Source organism: Nilaparvata lugens, chromosome 8 (genome assembly GCF_014356525.2).
Source record: "Nilaparvata lugens isolate BPH chromosome 8, ASM1435652v1, whole genome shotgun sequence".
NCBI lineage: Eukaryota > Metazoa > Arthropoda > Insecta > Hemiptera > Delphacidae > Nilaparvata > Nilaparvata lugens.
In genome coordinates, this window is record NC_052511.1 from 28,385,256 (window position 1) to 28,411,695 (window position 26,440).

The 26,440-nt window shown below is 34.2% G+C and overlaps 1 protein-coding gene across 1 annotated transcript in view; it reads left to right on the plus strand.

Moving 5' to 3' along the window:
* Positions 1–26,440, plus strand: part of LOC111046249 — a 95,225-nt gene that overhangs the window by 17,692 nt on the left and 51,093 nt on the right. The window contains exon 2 of the mRNA XM_022331749.2: positions 26,091–26,180. Within this exon, the coding sequence (XP_022187441.2) occupies positions 26,091–26,180 (90 nt within the window). The remainder of the gene's footprint in view (positions 1–26,090; positions 26,181–26,440) is intronic.

The window sequence follows — 26,440 nt, forward strand, 5'->3', positions numbered from 1 at the left end:
TAGTAGCAGCAATAAGAACCAGAAATCTTCTCAACAAAAGAAGAAAGGAAGACCCAAACAACATTAACTTAACCAACTTCTATCGTCGGTATAGGAATACACTCACAGCTTTAATTCATGAAACAAAGGACCAATACTATAGAGAGAAATTGTATGAAGCTGGAAAGGATAATAAAAAAATGTGGAAAGTAATCAAAGATGCTACTGACTCTAAATCAAAAACAAAAATGAAATTGAATGCTATTAAAATAGATGATAGGATTTTCAATCTAAAGGAAAATCCAGAAACTGTGCTCAACCACATGAATAACTTTTTCACAAATGTAGGTGAAGAAATGGCGGAGACAATAATAGATTCCTTAAGAAAACCACTAGACCAAATCATATCCCAATATAAACCTGTTACAAGAACTCTACACTCCATCTACTTTCACCCAGTAACTGAAGATGAGCTTCTTGAAGCTATTAGTAGTTTGCGAAATGACAGTGCTCCAGGACTTGATGGAATCAATAATAGAACATTGAAGTCGATAAAAAATGTAATTGTAAAACCATTAATTCACATATTTAATTTAAGTCTGTCAAAAGGAATTTTTCCAAAAGCTATGAAAGAGACATGTGTTAGACCATTACATAAAGGAGGCGACAAAACAAATGCCACCAATTACAGGCCTATTTCACTTATAAGCAATATTTCTAAGATTTTGGAAAAACTGGTAAAGAAACGTCTTGTGAATTACATGGAAAAAAACAACTTACTATCTAGGAATCAATTTGGTTTTCGTGAGGGGAGGAGTACAGAAGATGCGGTATTAGAATTGTCAAATTTTGTCACAGATAAGCTAGAAAATAACAAAAAATGTGCAGCAGTGTTCCTGGACCTAGCAAAAGCTTTTGACACTGTTAATCACAGTTTGCTGCTGAAGAAATTAGAAGCCATGGGAATTAGAGGAGTTCCTCTAGCATGGTTTAGATCATACCTCTGTGACCGGCGTCAAAAAGTCAAAGTTGAAGAACATCTCAGTTCAGAGGGAACGATGAAGTTTGGGATTCCCCAAGGAACAGTTCTTGGGCCAATTCTGTATTTGGCATATGCAAATGAGCTATGTTCAATTAAGATAAGAGGAAGAGTAATAGCTTTTGCTGATGATACGTGTATACTATTTGAAGGAAACACCTGGGAGGAAGTTTTTAATCTGGCACAGGAAGAATTGATCAAAGTCGATAAATGGTTAAGAGAAAATTTGCTTACAGTAAATGCAACAAAAACGAAATTTTTAGCCTTTTCTCTGACAGAACGGACGAGACCACCGGATTCTTCAATAATCCTGCATCACTGTGGAAGCACCAACAACCCGTGTGATTGCCCTTCAATTCAACAAGTCAATGAAATAAAATATTTAGGAACAATAGTGGACAACAAATTCAAATGGGACAAGCACATTAATCTATCAATTACCCGGATCAGGAAGCTTCTCTACAAATTCTATCAACTCCGTAAAATCCTCAACTATGAGACATTAAAAACTGTTTATTTTTCTTTAGTGCAATCAATTTTAAGATACGTCATAATTATCTGGGGAGCTACGAATTTTACACATGTTGAACCTCTCTATAAACTTCAAAAACGAATACTAAAAATAATAGGCTTCAAGGAGAATCAATTCCCCACGAACATTCTTTTCAAGGACAGTAAAGTACTGAGTGTAAGACAACTCTACATCCAGGCTATCATCACGCGAATGAGGAGAAACAACGAACACATAAGACTGGCAGATCATAACCATCAAACAAGGCAGAGAAACACGTATTCAATAGTACCAAGGATGAACACTACATTTGGGCAAAGAAACTACACATATTTGGGACCAAAAATTATAATTCAATACCAAGTTACATTAGGGAAGAATTCAATAGACACAGGTTCAAGAAAAGTTTATTTTCCTGGTTGGTTGATATTGGAGTGGAAAATTGTGAAAATTTAGTTAGACTGTAAATATTGAAACTATTTATTCTTCATTCCACTCTTTACTGTTTTTCATTTTTCTAAAAATAACCTTTCTTATTATTATCCTTAATAGAACATTAATATTTATTTACTAATTCCATAATTTTGTTTGTTTGTATTATACATTTTTACTAATTTTATTATAAAAAACTTTAATCCCATATCAGTGAATGAAGTTTGTAAATAGTAATTATTACACGCAATAAGCAACTAATTACTTATACCCCAACACATATAATATATAGTGGGGTGTATATTTATTCATTGAAATTATCATTTATTCATTGTTGAAACACCGCTGATTTATGTAGTTATATTACAATACTATATTATCAATATTCTAATGTTGCATTCAATCTTCATTGTAATTAATAAGTTTTCATAATATGTGAAATTTGCTGCATAATTGGCTGTTGTACTGTAATTTATTGTAGATTCGTGTATGAACCAGAATGTATTGTAACTTACTTGAATAAATAAAATTTGAATTTGAATTTGAATTTGAACTAACAATATAAAAATACTGTTGCCTTGCAGCCTTGTACACTATTAATGTATTATTTATTGAAATGTAGGGACTCGAAAGTTTCTCTTCAGGTCACGAATTCACTTATTTCACAAACTCCCTAATATGATGGTTAACTTTTGTTCAATAATTACAGTTATTGTTATTCTCAACAATCATAGTCGAAATAGCGTAACGCAAACTACTACTGTCCGCTACTGCAGTTATTATAAATAATAAAATGACCCTAATTACCCCACGAAATAAAAAGTAACTAAATTTATCAGAAGCAAATCCTCCATACATTAAATCACGATGAACTAATCAAAACCTACGGTATTTCGTGAAACGTGAATAGAATCTTACATCACATAATAAAACTCCTGAAAGAATTTACCATAAACCTACATACATGGAACATGTGAAACTGGTACCTTATTTTCCGTTAGAGGAGGCATGATGGTATATCATCATATCAACTCCATTTCACGACAGGAGTTAAAAATATAGAGCTTCATCGTATATGCGAGTTGAAGTATAACTGAAGCAGGATCTTCAGTTTCTTTATAATGTAATTAATGAATGAATGCCGCTTCATAGGTTATGGACTTTTATAGAAGAAACATCATTAAATTCAGCTTCTTGCTTTTGACCTGTCCCTGCCATTTATGACTAAAGCGACCTCGTATTATATTACAGTTTAATAATAAGAGAGTATTTACCTATAGTGCCGGTATCCTTTTCTACCGTTTAAAAGTTTATGATCAGTCTCGAAGTCTGAAGCCATAATTTACTTTACATCATTCACGAGCTAAATTGCTAGTCAATTATCGGGTAAAATAATTGATTAAAATACCAAGCAAAAGTGATCAGGATATGAACGAAGTTTGGAGATAAAGATAGATGATGAATTAATAAATCATTCTTTTTAACCGGTACTATATAATGGTTAAACTGTACTATGTCTTTTGGAACGTTTTTACTAATGACGTGGTCAAGTGGTAGAGTGGACATTAATGTCCAAACTTCGCCATGTCATCAAATGAAAAGGTTATTCTATTCCATGAGAATTCTTTAGTGATGAGGTTAGAATAGCTGAGAGAAGTTTTCTATCTTCATTCTACTAACATTTTGCACTGTTGTAGAATAGAATGGGTATTTTCACCTAATAAGTTAATGAACATTATATTGATAAAAAGAATTAACAGCATACCTACTTCATATTTTAAAATCGACACTGATTGAGTATATTCAATCAATTACATCAATAGTAATAAACTTTGCATTCTTATATGTTGAGTTATATAATGAGTTAATGTTGGAGATTAAGGGTAGACGCACACAGATCGTCATCGGACGGACGGCACGCATCGGACGGATCGGACGATTAGATTTGATGCATTGTTTTCAATACGATGCGGATAGGTATGCGCACTCCAATTGAGAACAATGCATCAAATCTAATCGTCCGATCCGTCCGATGACAGATGCCAGATACGATGCGGATATGTATGTGCACTTCAATTGAAAACTATGCATCAAATCTAATCGTCCGATCCGTCCGATGCGTGCCGTCCGTCCGATGACGATCTGTGTGCGCCTACCTTTATAGTGCATTGACTATTGTATAAAGTTTGTTAAATTACCATTTGAACTGAAAATTCTACAAAGTTGTGGATTGGATTTTTTTTACATTATATGTTCTACATTCCAGTTAACCTACAATTATTATTGAGTCAAGTTTGACATCATGGTAAATAGATGAATCTACTCATATTGTATTCAAATAACCTTCATCCCCCTAACCCTAACTTAGCCCTCAGCTCTCAGCCCTGCGCTTAGACCTAAGTTATCCATAGTAATCTATGAATTTTGAATCTTTTTGAACCTCAGTAAAATGGGGAATTCTTCAGTGTTTTAAAAACCTCACAACATGTTGTGAGTTCATTTTGAATTCAAAAAATCTGGTGTGGCACACTCACACAACTTTCCTTGCCGTTATGAAAATTGATCACCTGACGCTAGTGTTCACGCGCATCTCAAGTCTACTTATAAACAAAGATCTGAGCCAGCTGGTGACAGGACAATAACGCTGGAGACATACGAGGTCTGCTATCTCTTCATAGTGAATCATTTAATAACAGTTGTCAACAGTTTGCAATTATTGTATAATTACATTTTCTAGAACTTCGAGCTTATTTTCAATTTTAGGTGAAAATGTTACTGGGAATAAATTGTAGAGATTTTCATGCTGAATCTTTTCCACTCGAAAGTTTTTGTTAAAATTGTATCTGAAGCCTGATAATAGGGAATCTAAAATCAAACTTTGCATAGATGGGGCGGAGCTCCTGGAATTTTTACAGATATGAGACTTGTGGCAGTTGATAGAGCTTATCAATGACTATTTTAGGTATAAATTTAATCAAAATCGTTGAAGCCGTTTTCGAGAAAATCGCGAAAAACCCGGTTTTTGACAACATTTTCTCCATTTTAGCCGCCATATTGAATTGCATTTGATGGAAATTGTTAGAGTCGGATCCTTATAGTGTAAGGACCTTAAGTTCCAAATTTCAAGTCATTTCGTTGAATGGGAGATGAGATATTGTGTACACAGACGCTCACACACACACACACACACACACACACACACACACACACACACACACACACACACACACACACACCACACACACACACACACACACACCACACACACACACACACCACACACACACACACACACACCACACACACACACACCACACACACACACACACACACTCACACACACACTCACACTCACACACACACACACACACACACACACACACACAGACCAATACCCAAAAACCACTTTTTTGGACTCAGGGGACCTTGAAACGTATAGAACGTTATTAAATGTTCCATGGTTTTTGGAAGACTTCTAGAAACGCGAAAATCTATAATCTAAGAAACAATTGTGAAACAGTTGTTAAACGTAACTGGTCCCATGAATGACACCCTAAACACTCAGTAATCTCAGGAATATGTAATGCGCTGATTGGTCTTTGATTTTTTATAACTCATGTAAAATGTAATCCGACACGCAGGAATGCTATCAATTTTTCTAGCATAATAAATTCTTTCAAATGATTATCGAATCCTTCACGTCACAAGAAAGTCATCTTGTTTCTGTTAATCGAATAGTTTTTTTGAATTTAAATGGACTATCAAATTCTACACAAGAATGTTATCCAATTTTCTGTGAGGTCGAATATTTTTTGATATAGAATTATTTGAAGTACTACACGAGAATATTATGTCGATTAGTTCAATGATTTTTTTGGATGATCAAACCCAGCTACAGTCTACACCGAAGAATGCCATCTGATAGACAGTCGCAATCATAATTTTGCTACATTTCCACAATAATTCCGTTGAATCGTGACAGAAATACAAACACCTTTCTAAAAAGCAGCAAGCATCCCTTTTATCGCTATGATGGCGAAATAGCCTGCCATGTGTGCACTCAGGATCGTGGCGAACTGACTGATTATCGATTCTTGGGACAAATCAGATGGAATGATGGTTTTGCAACCAGACTGGACATCTAGATCACTCACCACTCACCAGCACCAGTCCACAGCCACCAAACACACAAAAATGACTTGCTGTAGTGAGATTCGCATCCAACTGTGACAGCATTCTTCATAAATAACATCAATGGTTCCCATTCAACCAATGCTGACAGTTCAAAGTGAATCCAACAACAGTTCATTATATTGCTCGGGCTTGATTGTGAGCCGTATACAGCCTGCTCAGTGCTAACAACCAGTTTTGCCCGTGATTTTCTTGGCTCTGCCTCTATGAAGTTGAATTTGTCTAAAAAACTCGTCACACTCCAACACATACAAGCTCGGAGGATGCAACTCAGAGCAATAATTCATTGTGACGTGGACAACGCATGTTGATTGATGAGCTGAACTCTCATCAATTAAGGCCAAAGATGTACTAAATCTCACTTCAATGTTTTTCAGGTAAATACTGTAAGACTACTGATACTTAAATTGATTTATTCGCAACAAACCATCGGAAACTAATTGGCGATTTCATGTGATGATCTAAAAACCAACTGATGATTCCCTCTTACATAGATCCATAGAGAAACGGATACTAGGATATTCTATTGTCTCTGATAGTACACTACTTGATGATATCATCCAAAATTTAAAATTTCTTAGACAAACCCGGTTGCACGACTATTAACTAATAAAATTTAATCGTGATTAAACAATTAAAAGCTGATTGATGACGTCATCTGATAGTCAGCTCGCCCATTGGTTCTCGTGGCATTATTCTTTATACCTATGGGATCAGTTAATCACCGATGAGTTTGATAGATCTACATGCAACCGGGAGTAGGACAATTTGTATTCTGTTGGGTTCAATTTTTGTTCATATTTAAACTTTTCTAAATAAAAAGTATTTTAAAATCAATATGTTTTTGAAGTGAAATGTGAAAATTCAAGATTTTGATCTTTAATGCAAGCAAAATTGAGGTTGCTCGCTTATATACGTGCCCTGTATTGACTGGTCAATCTATTTCCCGAAACCACAACCCAGCGTACAGCCGAATGAAAAATCAGAGGCAGCCAATGAGAGAATATGACTTATGAAAATAATGGTGGAGTTTTTCGCCAAATCGTCATAAAAAGCTCTTCAAAAGTATTAAGACTCAATGCATTTTGAGTCCACTGAAGATTGATGAATGAAATAGCTCAACAGAGACTGCTGACGTATTATAGACTAGATAGCAGCATAATTAGAACCTCAAGTTCATGGAAATAATATAATAATATATAGAGTCCGTTTAAAGTGGAAAGATTGCTAGAAATCATTAAAATTAAAAACAAATCAGATTCATACAATATACCAAAACGTAATGTGAAACACGGAGAAAACTAAAATATACTTTCTCACGATCCTAAAACAGGATAAGCTGAAACTTCTCTCTCCAACTATGTAATCTGATAAGATTTGGCATTTTTTTTTAAACAAGAGACGAAAATGACATCTGCATGAGAATGAAATATTTTATCCTATTGTAATAAATCATTGAACCATCTTCTTCAAACATGACCTTTGTCCATCTTAAAACAATTTTGGTGAATTTTGTGAGAATTTTAACTCTCTGTGAGAGCTTTCCACGTTAATTCCACCTTCACATTCTTCTCTATCTCTCCTGATGTCAGGTGAAAGTTAGCTAGTTATCGGGAGATTTATTCACTTTGATGACACAAAACATTTTAACATGTCATTCTCAAGCATACTATGTACTGCTGCCCTGTCCAATGTTACATCTACCGAGGGATTGTCGCATCATATGATAATGCTGAAACAAACATTTAGACAACTTTCCTTCCTATGCTTTATTTGGTGTTTTACCTCTGCTCAACGGAATGAGATTGATTAAACTACTTGATTACCATGCTTCGTTATTTAAACAAGATGTCCTGAAATTTTCGTGATAGTTTACTAATATGAAAATATATTAATCCAGTGAGAGAGCTGTGTATTCTATACATGAAATTCTCAAAAACAATTCACCTTAGCTTTGGGATAAACTTCAGTTTGTATGAATTTGAAAATGTTTGCTTGTATGAACCATTGATAATGAGTTTCAAATAAATACGTTACGCATGTGAATGAGTATTTCATCATTTGAAGCAACACAGATTTTATGAATTTCACCTTTGAATATAAGCTTTGAATATTTTGAAAAAATCTAGATTTGACTATATGAGTACGTATTTGAATGATAAGTACTGTATTTCGTTATTGTATACATCGCAGATTTCAACACTACAATATTGGCAACCTACCTAGACGAGCTTATATTCAAGTCTGTGCAGTTGAATTTAGTTTTACTTTTTTTATACAACAGCATATTATATTACTTTCGCTTCGCGCTCGGCAGGTCGCTTCGCTCCCTGTACCCCCGATTACAGTGACTAAATAACAACAATATGGACCATTGACTGTCACATGGTAAAAATCCGCCATTAAGATTCCAAACAAACTTTATAGACCTATCTTATTGCATTGGAAATTTGGAACTTGGCACTTCTTTTGCCGATTCGAAACATATATATATTATATATATATATATATATTATATTTTGAAATTAGATTATTAGAAGGTCAATCCAATAAATTGAATGAGGAAATACAATAAAATTGTAATCGATCTTTCTGCTTATTCCAGATTGGTGCTTCCCAAAAAGTAGTATGCGAAAGCTCAAGAAGTGATCTGCGAGGAGCCCGAGGGAAGAGACATTGATGTTTTATATATATATATATATATTATATATATATATATATATATATATATATTTCGATGAGTTTGCTAAGGGATTTCTAAGTTGTTTAAAAAAACACTAATAAAGCTTAAAACATCAATGTCTCTTCCCTCGGGCTCCTCGCAGATCACTTCTTGAGCTTTCGCATACTACTTTTTGGGAAGCACCAATCTGGAATAAGCAGAAAGATCGATTACAATTTTATTGTATTTCCTCATTCAATTTATTGGATTGACCTTCTAATAATCTAATTTCAAAATATATTTGTGGCTCAATTGGATATAACATTTTATGAGTCGAACATTTTATATAACGAGTCGATGCTTGAATTTCATGTTTCATCCGACTTCTCAACTGCTCTGACTATTAATTACACCAATTTCCGGGAGGGAAACTCAGCAGCGAATCTGTGATGAAGATGAGACCCAACTCCATCATGATATTCGTATAAGAACTAATTTATAAGAAATCCGGTTTGTTTCATATTTGATGAAACCGACTGAAAGATGTGGCCAATAATCTCATGTGGTCGAAACATGGCTCTAGGAAACTTGATTTAGAATCGTTCATCAATGAAATCAATCTTAGACAAGTTCACCTACAATCAGGATCTTATTTATTAATGAAAATAAAAAGTTTCTACAATATCTGTGTCTGAACGGCTACTGTGCAGACGAACTATACTGTAATAGGCAAAAAAGGGAAATTTAAACAAGTGATTATTCTGACCGTTTCTGAACCAGTTGGATGTGCCAATCATCTGAAAACCAGTTGCCTTGTTACGCGTGCTGAATCGAAGGAAAACGTCGACACTTGCATGCTCACGCACGCCAACTCACAAACTCACCTGTACCTTTAAATACAAACATTTTTCTTGAAAAACTTCAATCCGAGTCACTTGTGTTTTGGCCACATTCCAATTTTAATGCCCCAACATAAAAACTTTTATTACATTTTTATTGCTAGCCTAGAACACCTTAAATGTTCACGCCGAGGAAGTAGCTATTTCTTTTATTGTGGCGTCTGTCTCTTAGTCTAGAATATTTTTATCATTCCTATTACTAAACCATGAATGACTCTTTTAGATTGGGCTATTATCAGGCAGTAGTGAAGAAAGACTTTCAAAATGTGGACGGGGGTTGACTAAAACTAATGAATGATTGTCTAGCCAAAAATATTGAGAGGGTTTTGAGGAATATCAACTCTTTTATTAAATATCTTTTGCTTAGGTTACTTACTTTTCTGTTTCTGGTCACATTGGCTGACTTTTGAATCACAAAATCTCATATTGAAGCATATACAATAGGTTGACGTTTCAGCAGCTGTGTCTCCATTAGCTAATTGGCAACTAAAAAATATCTACCGTCCCAATGGATAGCTCATAACTAGTTTCTGCCCTCTCATTGGCTGACTGTCAACTTCAAAATCTCTGCTCTGTGTATTGGCTAGCTTGTGTTTGGTTGAATTCTCGACTTCTGCACTCCCATTGGCTGACTCCTAAGCTAGATTAACTCTGCTACCTTATTGACTTGCTTGATATTTTTTAAATCTATCTTGAACTCTAGTAGCCTATAGCTCTGAATCATTGTTCATTGATTTGAGCAAGATTCAAAGGGCAGAAATGCGGATTCAGTTATTGATATGACAAGTTGCAACGAGAAGCGCAGACTATAAATACAGTTGAAAATAATATGAAGATAGCTAAATATTATACGTGGTCTTCATAATAATTTAGAGTAATCTTGAAGTTTATGGTATCCTCAAAACCCGACGACGAATTCAAGTGACATAAAACCCAGCAATACAATCGCTGATAGAAATTCACGAATTACTGGTTCCATCGTTCCATTTTCTGAATCGTAGATCTCTATTAAGCCAGTTACACACACATCGATTTTTGTTCAAACGATATTTTGCCGTCCTTATGAATTCAGATCAGACAATGAAATCAGATTAAATCAGATTAAAAGGAACTTGACAAAAATCATCTGTTAAATCTGAAATAATTATTTTATAAGAAGGGAAAATCGTACGCCCAAAAACGATTTGTGCTTAACTGTAACTGGCTTTACATATATCTCCGGATTTTGACTTCTCATTTGGAAAATTAGCATACCGTTTGTCGATGTGTAACACAGAATTCGATGGGAATATTATTCCAGCTAATAGACTAATGATTAACTCCCATCGAGAAGAGCAGTGCAATTTTGTTGCTGTAATTGTTGGCTAATGTCTAATCATTTTTCAGGATCTCAATCCAATTACAGTCGTAGCCGTTGTGAATGAACCGATGTTAGTGATCTCGATTACACCGTTGAGTATCTAACCAACCATTCATCAATAATTATAATTAACAACTTCAGACTTTTATTTGAGCTCGAATAAGTAAAAGCACAGAGGGAACAATCAATGAAAATTTATGAAGTAGAACAAAAAGTGAACTACTTTATTAATGATGGAATTTTATGATGTACAACTCGGTAAATTTTATAATCATCCGTTATATGAAACCCATTCAACTGAGCAGACTCACTTCAAAATCAATGGATATAATGTTTACGAAACTATTCATCCTCAAAATCAAGCAAGAGGTGGCAGTGCTGTAATAGTGAAGGAGAGTATTGAACACCATGAAGACTTCAGTATTCGAAGTGATGAAATACAGCTAACTGTAGTTTGATTAGAGTCCATCACAAGAAAATACTCTTGTTGGAGCTGCATATTTTCCACCACGTCACAATTTAAAGAAAAATGATTATACAAATATTTTTCTTCAGCTTGGAGATAGATTCATAGTGGGTGGAGATTTTAATGCCAAGCATAAGGATTGGGGTTCAAGACTCACAACTACCAAAGGAAAAGAACTCAGAGAGGCTATCCAGGAGCTGGGCTGCGAATTCCATTCATCAGGGACACCTACTTATTGGCCAACAGATTTGAATAAAACTCCAGATCTTCTAGATTTCTTCATAACAAAGAGAATATCCAGTAATTTTATTGACATTGAAGAGAGCTTTGATCTGGATTCGGATCATTCAGCTGTAGTTCTCACACTTAGGCTAGCTACACACACATCGATTTTGGTCGTTCGATAAAAGGTCGTTCGAATTTTTATCGTACGACCAAAGCTTGAAGTAGATTACAGACACATCGATTTTATAACGATTTTGATCATGATCGTGCATTTTTAATGATTCGCATCACCTGTTTGCCATCTTTTTGCTATGTGGTAGTGAAGCCGATGGAAAGCTGGACGTTCAAACAAAATCAGCTTTTCAAACACATCTATTTTGGTCGTTCGATAAAAAGTCGAACGTTCAGTTTTCTATAGTGGCGCAATGGAATGAATGGGTGATTACAAACACGTCGATCAACGATTTTTATCGTACGGACGTCGTGTAGCAGCCGTCTCTAGCCTCAACTATATACGACAGCCGTGTAGTGGTCGTGAATACAGTGGCGCATCTTCGAAACTTCATACGCATCGAATTTTATTCGAACGTCCAGCTCCCACATTTTGCGTTATCACCGACATCAGAGAAGGAATTTTCGAGGTTATACAGAGTGTTTCAAAAATTACTACAACTTTGATAATTCATAACAAATTATTCAAGAAAGATAAAGAACTGTTTACAGTGTTGTTTTGAAGGAAAAAACTTTTCATTTTTAAGAGCTATATAGTGCTGAATTGCCTCATAACAAGTGCTAGTAGTAGTTAACCGTAGACTCCTGAGCATATGTTGTAGTCTCGTGGTTTCCAAAGCTGCGTTTACACCAAAGCTATTAACAAAATGCTCATTTTTCCGTCCTTATAGATCCTATTAGATTGAACGGAACTTGAGAAACACATATGTTCATCATGTGTACGATAAGTTATGTTCAATCTTATACAATCTATAAGGACGGAGAAATAAACATTTTGTTAATAAATTTGGTGTAAACGCAGATTTAGAATTCGACATTTTGATTACGCAAAATTTGTTTTCTACTATCTTCATCTGTATATATGAAAGCGAAATAGAACTCACTCACTACTCAACAAAACTAAGATTCAAAACCATGAAGTTCAAAGTTGATAGGTATGTTCAGTTGGCCCTCTAGAGGAGTACTAAGGACAAATTTCAAAAAATATCTCAAAGTTACAACCAAAATAGGCGATATGCCAGTGTTTTATATTTTTTTGGGGAAAAAAAGAATATATAATGTTCATATTTAGTAATAAATTTCAGATTTGATATGAAACTGTTATATTAGAAAGACTTTGAGATAATGCCAAAGATACGAAAAAATCGGAGGTACTTTATAGTGTTTTTCTGCGAGTCTCCTAATTTTTTTTTAGGTTTTACTTGACAGTCATAACTTTATTTTATTTTATTAATAATTTCAAATTCACTGGTTTGAATGAAATGAATTGAGATACTTGAAGATAGCATTTTCTCAGCTAGGATATAGAAATATTTTGAGAGGACTGTAATATTTCGCCGGAGATACTAGAAAATGTTTTACATTTTCAGCGTATTTCTATATTATTAACATATTTTTCCATTTTTCTTAACACTGACGTTACATACTTTATAATCATTCGTGATGATGACGACGCGACAAGTTTATATACTTCCATATATGAATAACGCGGATGTCAAATCAAGTAGCACTGGCCTCTGGAACCTTTACTGGAAGCTATTGTAAAGAAATCTGGAATACTTGACGTAGTTTTGCGAAATCACAATTTTTCATGACTGAGCGTAACCACGAATGCCTAAATGCCTGGAAATCTAGGGTTAAATTAAAATGACTCTTTTCACTTAAATCCAATGGATGTCAGTTTGATAATGTTGTTGTATAACATCTTGTATTAAGTACAAATTTTATTATTTGTTATTCGTACTTGGTATCAAAAACTGTTGTATTCTAGATCATCTATCCTGGTTTTTTCTTATTTGATTCAGTAAGAGCAGTTGTAATAGGTACTTTCGTGTTCTAAGGCATTGAAAAGAGTTAAAGTCGATCGTAATGATGAAGTGAAAATGAAAGACCAAAATATAAAATACAAAATAAAACGAAATTTTGATAAACGTCACATAGTGCAGTCACTATATAAATTGGTGCTTGCAATCTATATAGTAGTACTGAATTATTAATTTATTGACCGAGGGAAGTGAGCACTCTACTTTCAAGTGGCTTCGTAGTGACCCATGATTCACACCATAGAGGAGTACTGGAGCGGCCATTAACTTATCAAATTTCATAATTATATATGTTGCATAGTTGCAATGGTGCATGCAATTAATATCTGAATGTAACTTGGTGAAAAATCAGCTGTCGTGTGGACTATTAATTGCATTCGATGAGGCATGCAATTGATAACTCGAAATAGCATAGTATTTTATCCCGACTTTTCCCTGCTTCCAACTCAGTAGGCTTTTTATAATAGTAGCATAGTTTGTTGTTTACAACAAATTATTGACATTGTCGGTACAACAACCCAAACAGCCATTAGTTTTTCACACACCAATATCTCGCCGACACGACAGGACATGACATAATTTAATCTGATTGACAGTATAAGAGGAGGCTGTGGTTAATAACTGCGCGAGGTCTACTGTTCACAGAACTACTGTTTATTAGAACGTTTATTAGAACGTTTATTAGAACTAAAAAACTGAATGGAAAGTTACGTGCGCATGCTCATTACGGTGCTGTCTTGGGATCTGATGGCCTTGTATCATTAAAATTATTTATTTTAAATTGCCATTTGATCACTCTACTCAAACGTTCGATAAAAGATAGTATGAACAAATTCGATGTGTATGAAGTTGCCGCTTTGATCACATGAGCCACAGTATTCACGAACACTGAACGACCAATACACGATGTCGTGTTTAGTCGAGACAAGAGACGACCACTACACGACATCCGTACGATAAAAATCGTTGATCGATGTGTTTGTAATCACCCATCTATTTCATTGCGCTACCATTGGAATTTGGTCGTTCGATTTTTTATCGTACGACCAAAATCGATGTGTGTGTAGCTAGCCTTAGTGAACGAATAATAAAGAAAGAAGACGGACCAATGTTAGTCAACAGCACAACAGACTGGGAAGCTTTTAAAGTGAAGTTGGAGAATGAAATCAACTTGAATATTCCACTTAGAACAGCTGAGCAGTTAGATGAAGCAGCAAGAAATTTCATTTGGCAAATCCAAAAAATCAGCCTGGAAAAACACCAGACAATACACCAGGAAAACAAAAGGATGCAATTACCCCCTGGAGATTCGACAACTTGTTTTAGGAAAACGAAGGGCAAGACGAAGATGGCAACAAACTCGTGATCCTGCTGATTTGAAAGAATAAGGAAGTATAAACTCAACCTCCCACATAATTCAACATAATAATATTTTAGGTTTCCGTATTTAGACAAATCAGAATAGAAAATAAAAATACTTGGACAATTTCCTGATATTCAGATTACCTCTGATTTGCTAGAGCTATGACCTTCCACTTTTACTTTTGGAAGAGCTTAATAAACAATTATTCATATATATATATATATTATATATATATATATATATATATATATATATATATATATTGTTCATTTTTCTGTGTGGCAGAAAATAGCATTCGCACCACACGCAAAAATGTTTTTCTGGCTTTCAATCTTTTCTAGTCCTCGGCCTACAGCCTCAGACTTGAAAACCGATTTCGAGCCGGAAAAGTCTCATTTTCGGCCCTAGGTGCGAAATATCCCTACAATTTGGAAGGTTGCAGAAGTCGTTATATTGCAATATCCTGGGAAATGTCCCCAAGAAGCAAAATTGTACCACCCAATATCTCTTCTACCTGTAATATCAAAGCTTTTTGAGAAATTGCTAATGAAGAGATTGACTTGCATCATTAGTAGCAGGAATCTGATACCAGCCCATCAATTTGGTTTCAGGCAGAAGCACTCAACCCTGGACCAAGTACATAGAATCACTAATGTAATAGAGAATTCATTAGAGACAAATCTATATGCTCAGCAATCTTCCTTGTTGTTGCACAGGCATTTGAAAAAGTGTGGCATGATCAGTAAACTTCATAAAATTCTTCCCACTCAACTTGTCAAACTTTTAAAATCATACATCACCAACAGATTATTCAGAGTAAAACAAGGTGACGACGTCTCTGAATTGAAGAAAATAAGGGCTAGAGTTCCACAAGGTAGTGTTCTTGGACCAGTTCTTTATGTGATGTACACAAGCGATCTTCCTGAATTGGATGCAGTGACAATTTCTACTTTTGCTGATAATACTGCAATACTGGAAGAAGGGGAAACAGTACAAGAAGCAGCCACAAAACTACAGAATGCCAGCAACAAATTCAGTGACTGGACCAAAAATGGAGAATTCGATTAAATGAGATGAAGTCCATTCATATCAACTTCACAAACAAAAATATCAATGATCCGATTCAAATAAATCTGAATAGGAATGTAGTTCCACACAGCAACACAGCAAAATACCTTGGAATTACTCTTGATGCCAAGTTGAAATGGAAAGAGCATATCAAGATGAAAAGGAGCAAGCTGGGACTCAAATACTGTAAAATCTATTGGCAGTTGGGCAGACAATCACATCACTCATTGGACAACAAAATGTTGATTTACAAACAAATTCTTAAACCTGTCTGGACGTATGGAATTCAGCTATGGGGCTGCTCTAGAACATCTAACATCAATCAGATTCAAACATTCCAAAACAAAGTACTGCGGAACATGGTGAACCTGGTGCATAAGGAACAGCGATTTGCACCAAGTTCTGCACATCCTCTATGTGACCAGTGAAATAAGACGATTGGCAGCCCATCATGAGTCACGTCTTCATCAACACGACAACACCGAAGTCATCCAACCACTAGACAGCACTGAACTCACGAGGAGGTTGAAGAGAACAAAGCCCTTCGAGTTAGTGTAGTGCTAGTGAAGTGAAAAAGTATGAATTAAATAAATGTGTAGTAAATTGAATTGAATTGAATTGAATTGAAAAAATCTTTATTCATAAACATGTACAGGTACATTAGGAACAGCGTCAATACACAAACAACATAAACATAAAATGTAGTAGAAGAGTAAGTCTTAAAACCTCCTATATAAATAAACAAAAATCGATATTCAACAATCACAAACGCAAAGTGCTATCTGCAAACTCCTGCAGGGAGTACAGACACAATGATATTAAAAACTCCTTGAGTTTTATACTTAATTTTTTAATGTTCTCTATTGCCTGTAATTCTAAAGGCAGCATTGTGAAGTATTTCCTTCCCATGTAGTGCGTCTTTTTCTTAAAAAATTCTAACCTATGTCTTTCCGTTATCCTCCATAATCTAGTATTGTACCCATGAGTCTCATTCCGTAGCTCTTCTACAGGGTAATTCCTAACATACATGATTACATCAAATAAATATTGTCCGTAAACTGTAAGAATGCCAAGCTGCGAAAAAACCAGTTTTACAGAGTCCATTCTTTTTAGATTCATCATTATTCTGAGTGTTTTTTTCTGTTGAATGAGAATTCTATCAAGATTGCTTTTGGTCGTGGCTCCGTAGATGCATAAACCATAGGCCAGATGGGAGTGTACCAATGAATGATAAAGCGTTTTCATGGTTGGAAGACTGCATTTATATTTGACATTTGTCTTAAAGCATACAGCCCAGGGGAGATTTTTTTGACTACCTGACAAACATGACTATTCCAGGATAAATTACTGTCGATTTCTAAACCCAGGAATCGTGTACCGTTTACTAATTCCAACATTTCATTATTAATAAGGACATTTGGGCAAATTTCATTTTTTCTCTGATTCGTCGAAAATAAAATGACGACTGACTTCCCCCCATTTAGAAGAAGGTTCCTGTCATTGAGAAATTCATTCATAAGAGAAAGGTCAGTTGCGGATGTCTCTTCTACACTTTGCAATGTATTACCTGAGAAGATGACATTAGCGTCATCTGCATAGAGACACAAAGTAGCTTGCTCTTGGAAAACTCTAGGCAACCCCTTGATGTAACAGATAAATAACAGCGGGTCCAATATTGTCCCCTGAGGCACACCATAATTCAAATGTCTAATGTTGGAGCGATATTTGTTTTTGTAGCGCAGCGTTTCAGTTTCATCTATATGTTCAATCTCTACGAATTGCTGCCTATCTTTCAAATAGGAGGAGAACCAAGTACGCTCCTTACCGTTCACTCCCAGGGTGTTTAATGAGTCTATCAACATATCATGCCTCACACTGTCGAAAGCGCGGCTCATATCTAAGAACGTACCTATAGTTTTATCTCCCCTGTCTATAGCACTGATGATAGAATCGATGAAATCCACTCCGGCTGTTACCGTGGATTTCCCCGATCGGAAGCCATGCTGCTCCTTGTCTATTAAATTATTTTTTTCCAGGTATTCCATCAGTTGAATATACACTACCCGCTCAAATATCTTTGAGAAAACAGATAAAATCGATATTGGCCTAAAACATGCTGGATCCTTGACATTACCCTTTTTGAATATAGGAAATACCCGGGCTATCTTCAAAGTATTTGGAAAGTGTCCAGATATTAAGGATGAGTTTATCAAATGACTCAGGGGTTTGATAATTGCAGGTAAGACTGCTTTAACAACCGTGATTGGGATGTCGTCCGGCCCTGAGGAAAGTTTATTTTCGAAAGACATTATTATTTTTATCAAGTCTGACTCAGAAATATAGTTGAATTTGAATTTAAGAGTGGAATCACAGTTTTGATGATTGGATGTGTTTATAGGCCTATCAGGAATATTCGGTCTTACAAATTTATCTACTGCTGTCACAAAAAAGTCATTGAAACAATTACTAATGCTAGTAGGATCTTTTAGAAGGTTTCCATTGTCTTCAACACACATATTTGGATGGTTATTTACTTTGATTCTACCAACTTCTGAATTTATAAGGTTCCAAGCTAATTTATTTTTATTTTTTGAAATAGAAACTTTATTGTCAAATGATCTCTGCCTACACCTCTCTATACTATGATTAAGATCTCTCTTCCTAAATTTAATCTCATTTTTCAAGTTTTCGCTTTTAGTAACCTCCACGCTCGACCATTTTCTTTTATTTGGTTGTTTCTCAGTGATATAAAGTTTTGGAAAATTTATATTGAAATGATACAAAAAAGTTGTGATAAAAACATCATATTTTAGCATCACTGGAGACTGGTAAACCTTCATCCAATCCAATCTTAGCAGATCCATAAAAAATACATTTAAGTTACCACTGTCAAATTTCCTGCACAATTTACGAATTGGTTTTTGGTGAATAGCATTCTTAATATGAATGATCTCAAACAGCTGAGCATCATGGTCAGATATGTGGGTGATAATTCCAGAAACTCTTAAATTGTCGTTATTAATATTTGTTATAAAATTATCAATAGCTGTTTCAGATGTAGCTGTGATTCTGGTCGCAAAATCTACTTTATAAGTCATGTTGTACATTTTAAGAACATTGATGAATTTATTATACACATTATTTTTCTCTAAGACATTAATATTAATATCACCAGCCAATATAACATTCTCGTATTTATTGCACAAAATTTCCAGCAAGATTTCAAGTTTTTCAAAAAATAGTTCTAAAAAACAGTGTTGAGGCGTTCGATACAAGCATGCCAACACAAACGAGAACTTATTCATTGAAAATTGAGATAAGCAACACTCAAACTCTTTCTCGCTAGTGATCGACTGTATTGCCGGCAAGATCACAGGCTTACAATTTGAATAGATTTCATTTTGAACCAGAATCATAACTCCACCCCCCACATTTTTCGATCTACAGAATTGAGAACTTATCTGATAATGGGGTACATTCAAGCGAGTTATTTCAGCCTCTGTCATTTTATGCTCAGAGATAGCTAATATCTCAGGCTTTAGCTCCTCCAAGGTAATTCTCAACAAGTCTAAGCGTGAGGGCAAGTGTAGCACATTCTGGTGTAAAATCGAGATTCTATCATTCGCCTTTTGAGATACATTAGTAGCTGGGTGCGAGTGAGGTGTCAAATTGTCAAGAGGAACATTAATATCCATTGCTAAATTCAATATAGAAGTATTGTGTTTTTTAGAAGCTTCAGAAAGCTTCAGAAGTGAAAGAGTTTAAAGTAGAGAAATTATAGATTAGAACTGTAGGCTTCACTGAAAGACTTTAGCAATGAAAATTGATATGTTAGGATGAGAAATAAGAGAACAAAATTAATGGTGGGTCCTAGTGACTAGTTTTAATAGAAATAATACCAAAAAAGAATCCGTCATATTCTCAATCAAGTAGGAGAATAATTTAATGAATAATAATATTGAAAACCCACACACCTTACAATTCAAAGTGAGAGACCATTCCGAAAAGAAGGCTCCTGATTGGTTTTCGTGGCATTTAATCAAGGTTGAAATGGGTTTTTACTTTAGCAACTAGGCCAAGTATGTCTATTTTTATCATTTTCCATAGTCTTATAGAAACCAATAGTTTATAGTTGGCGTAAATTAGTTTTATTCTCTATTTTCTCATCATTTTTATACATGTAGCTAAATAAGCTCTTTCAAGTAATAAATTTCATATTTTCAATTGAGTTCATATTTTTTGTATTCCTTACGAGAATCTCTACTTCAATACATTCTGAGAATGTGTCTTATCTGAAATCAATATTTTTTGTTATAGATTATTAATGTTTTGTTCAGTTTTTGATAGATAATGTAATATTACATTTTTCTCAATTAAAATTGAATTTTCAATTTGATTTTCAAAATATTAATAAAACTTGATAGCAAATATCGGTGTAATTGATATGCGGACTTAACTTTTTACCGAAAATTGATCAGCTACTCAAATGTTGGACAACTCACTTTGACAAAGTTCTATTTCTTAATAAACAAATAATTCTAAACAATATAATGGGTAAATAAAATTTCAAAACAGTTTTAAAATAGAGTTTTATTGAAAACAATAGATATAATATTTGTGGACTTGTGTTCTTTGCTAGTTGACAATTATTGATGATGTGTTTATGCTTTGAAGCTCTAGGCACTTATCCCAGGTGTCTCTCTCAGGCATTTCAATCAAAAGTGTATAAGGCTGGCTAATGTTAGGAGTGTTTGTTTGCTGTTGAAATTTTTTTAAATAATTGAAATTTAAGATGTTTTATTTGTGATCTAAATGTTTTAAAAAAGTTTATTGATGTTATTGAACATAGTAGAAACTGTGAAAAGTACATTTCAATTTTTCTTTTCAATTTGTGTTTTTTGATGAACGTATCAAACATATTTGTAACCTCAATCATGTTCAATCTATGTTCGGTCCATGTATGATTATTTGTTCTGGTGTAAACTGAAATTTTTAAATCATTTAAAAATTATAATTTGATTTGCTCTGAACTGGACTTATTATTCATAGGCATTAAATCCATTCATGATTTATCAATATATTAGCATATTTGGAACCGATGACTTTCCTTAGATGATAGATGAAAGCTATCATACTACCATCTACCTTTATTTGGATAAAATTTGGTAGCATGGCAATATTTCAAATTCAAGATTTTTTTTATCCCCAGACAATTTCTCATCAAAATTAAACTGATTTCTAACTGACTTCTTTGGATGTGAACCATTAAACATTCCTAGTCTTCACACTTCCTTGAAGAAATGAAATACAATAAATTATCATCCATAAGGAGGTCAAGGTCTGGTTCTCGAACAAAAACTGTCGCATTATAGCAGAGTGTTTTAGCTATACTTTTTCATTGAATGGAAAATGATTCGAATACAGAGCTGTTGAATTTCTTCATGTGGTCAATTGAAAAATTAATATCCGTATACAAAAAGTCCTATAGAAGCAGTCATTCACCAGTATCCCGAGGCAATAAAATAATAAGGAAGACTGATACTGAATGATCAGAGAGCAAATAAATGAAGGAGAGAGAGAGAGAGATTAATAAGAAAGGAGGAAGAGAGATGACCACTCGTAGGCTACACTCTTTCAACGATTGAGGCCAAGCCAATCGTAATAGCATATTCAAATTCCACCACGTTTACTCGTTTTTAAGAGTTCATGATTCTTGAAGGTGGATGCAATACTAGTATCTAGCAAGTAAATGGGACTTTGCATACCAATATGGAAGATCGGTCAGTGGAACTGAGTTCTTGCAATCAAGAGACATTTTGCAAGAATAATTTAAAAGTTTGCTAGGTTTAGTGTAACTACTTTATAGGTCATTAACTGCAAATCTCGAGTCTTATCAATAACCATATACCAAAGGAATCGAGAAGTTTTAATTGGATAATATAAACTTACAATTCAAAATTGAACTCTTAGGTACTGAAACTAGCCCGGAACATAAGAATTATTCAACTATTTCTAAGTGTGATTTAAAATATATATTGTAACATGCTCTACTGACTTAATGGAGAAAATTCAAAATAAATAAATTACTGTAGGCTATATATTTATATAATATATAAATAATACAATTATTATTATAATTCTTATAATAATTTAAATATATTGAAAATATAATTATTTCATTCATTACATATATTTTTATATTGGATTCTAGTTAGAAGGCTGTATTATCAGAGGTTGAGACTGTCCCACGTTTTCAGATTGGGATTTGTGATTCATGTAGAAGTAGAATTTCTAGCAATTATTGGAATAAGAGGGTTTTATCCTTCATAAACATCGATATGAAAGAAAAAAGAAAAGAAAATCGTGGATTAAGTATATTTTTAAGAGAATACTGTAGGCTATACAGGGCAGAAACTTTTCTATTTTTCCCATGAAGATTCTATCATAGACTGAATGAGTAAGAAGAATGATATTCTATAAAAATGAAGCTAGTAGTTCAGTAAACCGATGAACATTATACATTCTCCCATAAAGTAAGTAAAAATAGCATCTTGTTCTGATGATAAATACAAATCTAGTAACATGATTCACTCTCAATTTCTTTCTATTCTTCGCTCCGAGTTCAATACGTTTCTTGGCAGTCTAGTGAGCAGAGACTAGGTTTTAGTGGCAACAGGAGGCCTGCTGTTGGTTGAAGCGCGAGTTGAGTAATGAGGCTAATTAAATAGTCTTCGACTGGGGCGATAGTTCACATCAATCCCGCTCCACAGTGACTGGAAGTCCGCAGCTCTGACTTATCAGTGACTGGGAGTCACCCCAGGTTGACGGCCTTGAGATAGCATTTTTTTAATGACCACTATTCCTCTTTTCACAACCAAGATGCCGCACCTTCCATATTATCTGATCACCTGACCAATGACTGTAATTATTGATCGTTAGGGCCATCAGTTATTGAAGCCCAATCAATATTTTTTCGTCAGATATGTTTTGATTGGTTCGAATAAGCGTTTAAAGGAATAGGCTGTTCTGTTTGATTGAAGGGTGCTGCTGGTTTGAGCAAACGTGGAATCTCTCGTAATTTATCAATGCATCAGTTTGGAACAGTGCACAAATGTGACTGCCACCAATGATCATAGAATGGATCATTTTCAAAACTTCGTTATCCGTGCACATAGTTTCCAAGGTTTCGAATCATTCGAATGTCTTATTATTATTAATAAATTATGGATGAGCTACTACTTTATGTACAATAACATAGAGGAATAATAGTTCCTCCATTGATTAATGGTAATGGTGGAGAAATAATAGTGCTAAATTTTTCCGACAGTTGGTAGTTATAATCTTATTCTACTCAATTAAATTGGTCAAGTCATGGATTGGCTATTATAATAAATGACCAATCATTATTCTTGATTCAATTTGATAATCCCTGGTTGTGTATTCACAGAGAAGAAAGAGTATTCCTTCTACTTTGTGGTGTATTCTACGTCTTGTTAGTTGAGCTTACTGCTAATTCACTCTGTTATTAAATTATTATAAATGGCGAGCATACAGATTACTTAATTTGCATCAAGTTGTGTTAAAATATTTCTTCAAATGCAACTGGAATCATCATTTTATTCCGTTTTTATTTCATATCATTCTTTACAAATAAAATGTTTTCGCAAAAAATGTTGCAAAATATTAGCTCCTATATCCTTCAATTTTACACTATTTCTATCACATTGATTCCGAGTTGATACTGATAAAGATAGCTTTGAAAGAAAAAATACTGTATAAAATTACAACATTCTTATTACATATATACTATATCCGATATTGATAAAGAGATATTTAGAGGAAAATTGTATGTTAGCAAGTAGTCCAATTCTTATCTTCAAATTTACAATGGAAATGGGTAGAAAACTATTCTATCTTACAATAGTAACAAAAATGATCTGCAGTAAGCCTTTTATCGGTTAATATTCAATTATTTGAGTACCTGAGGTGATCTACAAAGTAGTACAGAGCAAAACTTGGTACGGTACAGTGAAACTGACTTGACTTATTATTACTTATTATTATTCAAGCGATTCTGACAGATTGAAGTGAATCTCAATGTGGTTGCAGTTGATGAAGTGACTTGTTCTATTTGCGGAACGGAAATTCCACGTTATAAAGCGAAGAGGTGAAAAGGCTGGCTGACCACAAATTACAGGCCAAATCGGCAGCTTGATCATAGTTATTACGCTTATCGAGTTCATCTCTTCTACTCATTCCAACAATAATTCAAATAGAACTGATAGTCAGAGTCAAACGATAAACCACAGATTGGAATGAAATATCCACAAAAAACGCCTTTTGACCCCATCAATTAACCCCGATAACCAAAATATTGATTAAAAATATTGATAATTATATGAATATCATTGACCGGGTATAATAACAGGATAGAATAATTGGGAAATTTATTTCGTATAAAAGAAGCCTGGAGAGATATCACTGAGGAATGAGCAGAAAATTGAGTTTTCAACTTTTTAAGTGAGTTCAGCTTTCAGAAGCTTCAGATAAAAAGTGATTTATGAGTTGATTTTTTTAATAAGAATCGAAGAATCGAAACTTTGAAGTAGTTTGGATATAATAATTAAATCGAGAGTCGAGCTAGAAAAAATAAAAAGCATCTATTAAGGGTGATGATTTCTTGATCCATTTCGAGCTGCTTTGTATAAACACACTTTTTTTATGTATTTGAACACGACATGCAGTCGATTATTAAGTAAATATTAAAAACTTTTACTTACTGACTGGAGTACTTTCAATCGTCTAGCGATCATTTTCAACAGTGTGGACCGGAAATGTTTTGATGGTTAGGAAGATTTGTGGTATTTATTATGTATTAAAAAAGTTTGTTGGATTTGAAATTCAGCTGTTCATTTAGTATGTTGTTAATGTCTAGGATGGTGGCTTTATAAATTTCAAACTGTTCTGTTGTCCAAGATATGGACATGAATTAAATACATCAGAACAGTTTGAAATTTATAAAGCCACCATTCTAGACAGTAACAACATACTAAATGAACAGCTGAATTTCAAATCCAACAAACTTTTTGATCACATAATAAACACCACAAATCTTCCTAACCATCAAAACATTTCCGGTCTACACTGTTGAAAATGATCGCTAGACGATTTATCTCATCACAAATAAAGAGCATGAACATATTTATTCATTCATCAAATATTCATTATTACAGTGTAAATTCCAAGTGCTAGTTACATTTCGTTCAATTATTTACATTTCTAGTAGATTTGAAATTCCAAGTGCTAATTAGTTACATAGCCATGAAGAAGCGCTCTTCTAGGATAGACGAAAACTTTAGATGACGAAAAATCTACCCCAAGTTAATCAAAAGACCATCAGCTTCAATTGCTTTACAAATTTTATATCATGCTAAATCAATTTTGCTTCTCTGATTGCTAACTTCCACAACACGCCATTCCAAGACAAAAATTGGAAATAGAAAATACCCAATTAATCACTAAACAACCATTACTCATTACACGGGTTTAGTTTACGTTTCGCGACATACTATCATTCAATGGGATATTGTTATGACAAGAGAATTTCTTCAGTTTAAAGTTGGTGAACTCTAGTTCTTCAATTGTCCTTCAAATAATGTTATTTAGTTTATTCTATTTTATTTTGTAATATTTTTTGTTTCCAGATCTGGAAACATGAGCAATAGTTTTCAATTGGTAAGTCATCCTAGGTTCTCATAATTATGTCTTGAATACAATTTTGTGAGCTTTAAAGACAGGATTTTTATCAGTTTCATTTTTATAAATTACTTTTTGTCCACAGATTCTCCGGTAGAATGCGGTCTTCTTATACCAGAGGAATTGCCTTCGTTCCTATCTCTGCTCTATTCAATTGTGCCACCTCTTAGGATAGGTAAGTTAACACTTGAGAAAAAGCCATAGAATAAAAATGTAATACATCGGAATGAAATATGTCAAATCAGCTAGGAAGAATTCCTAGGAAGAATAGCTAGTCTATTCATCTACTCAAAAAAATCTGGTGTGGCACTCACACATCTTTCTTTGCCGTTATGAAAATTGATCACCTGACGCTAGTGTTCACGCACATCTCAAGAGTCTACTATTCAAAGATCTGAGCCAGCTGGTGACAGGACAATAACGCTGGATACACAC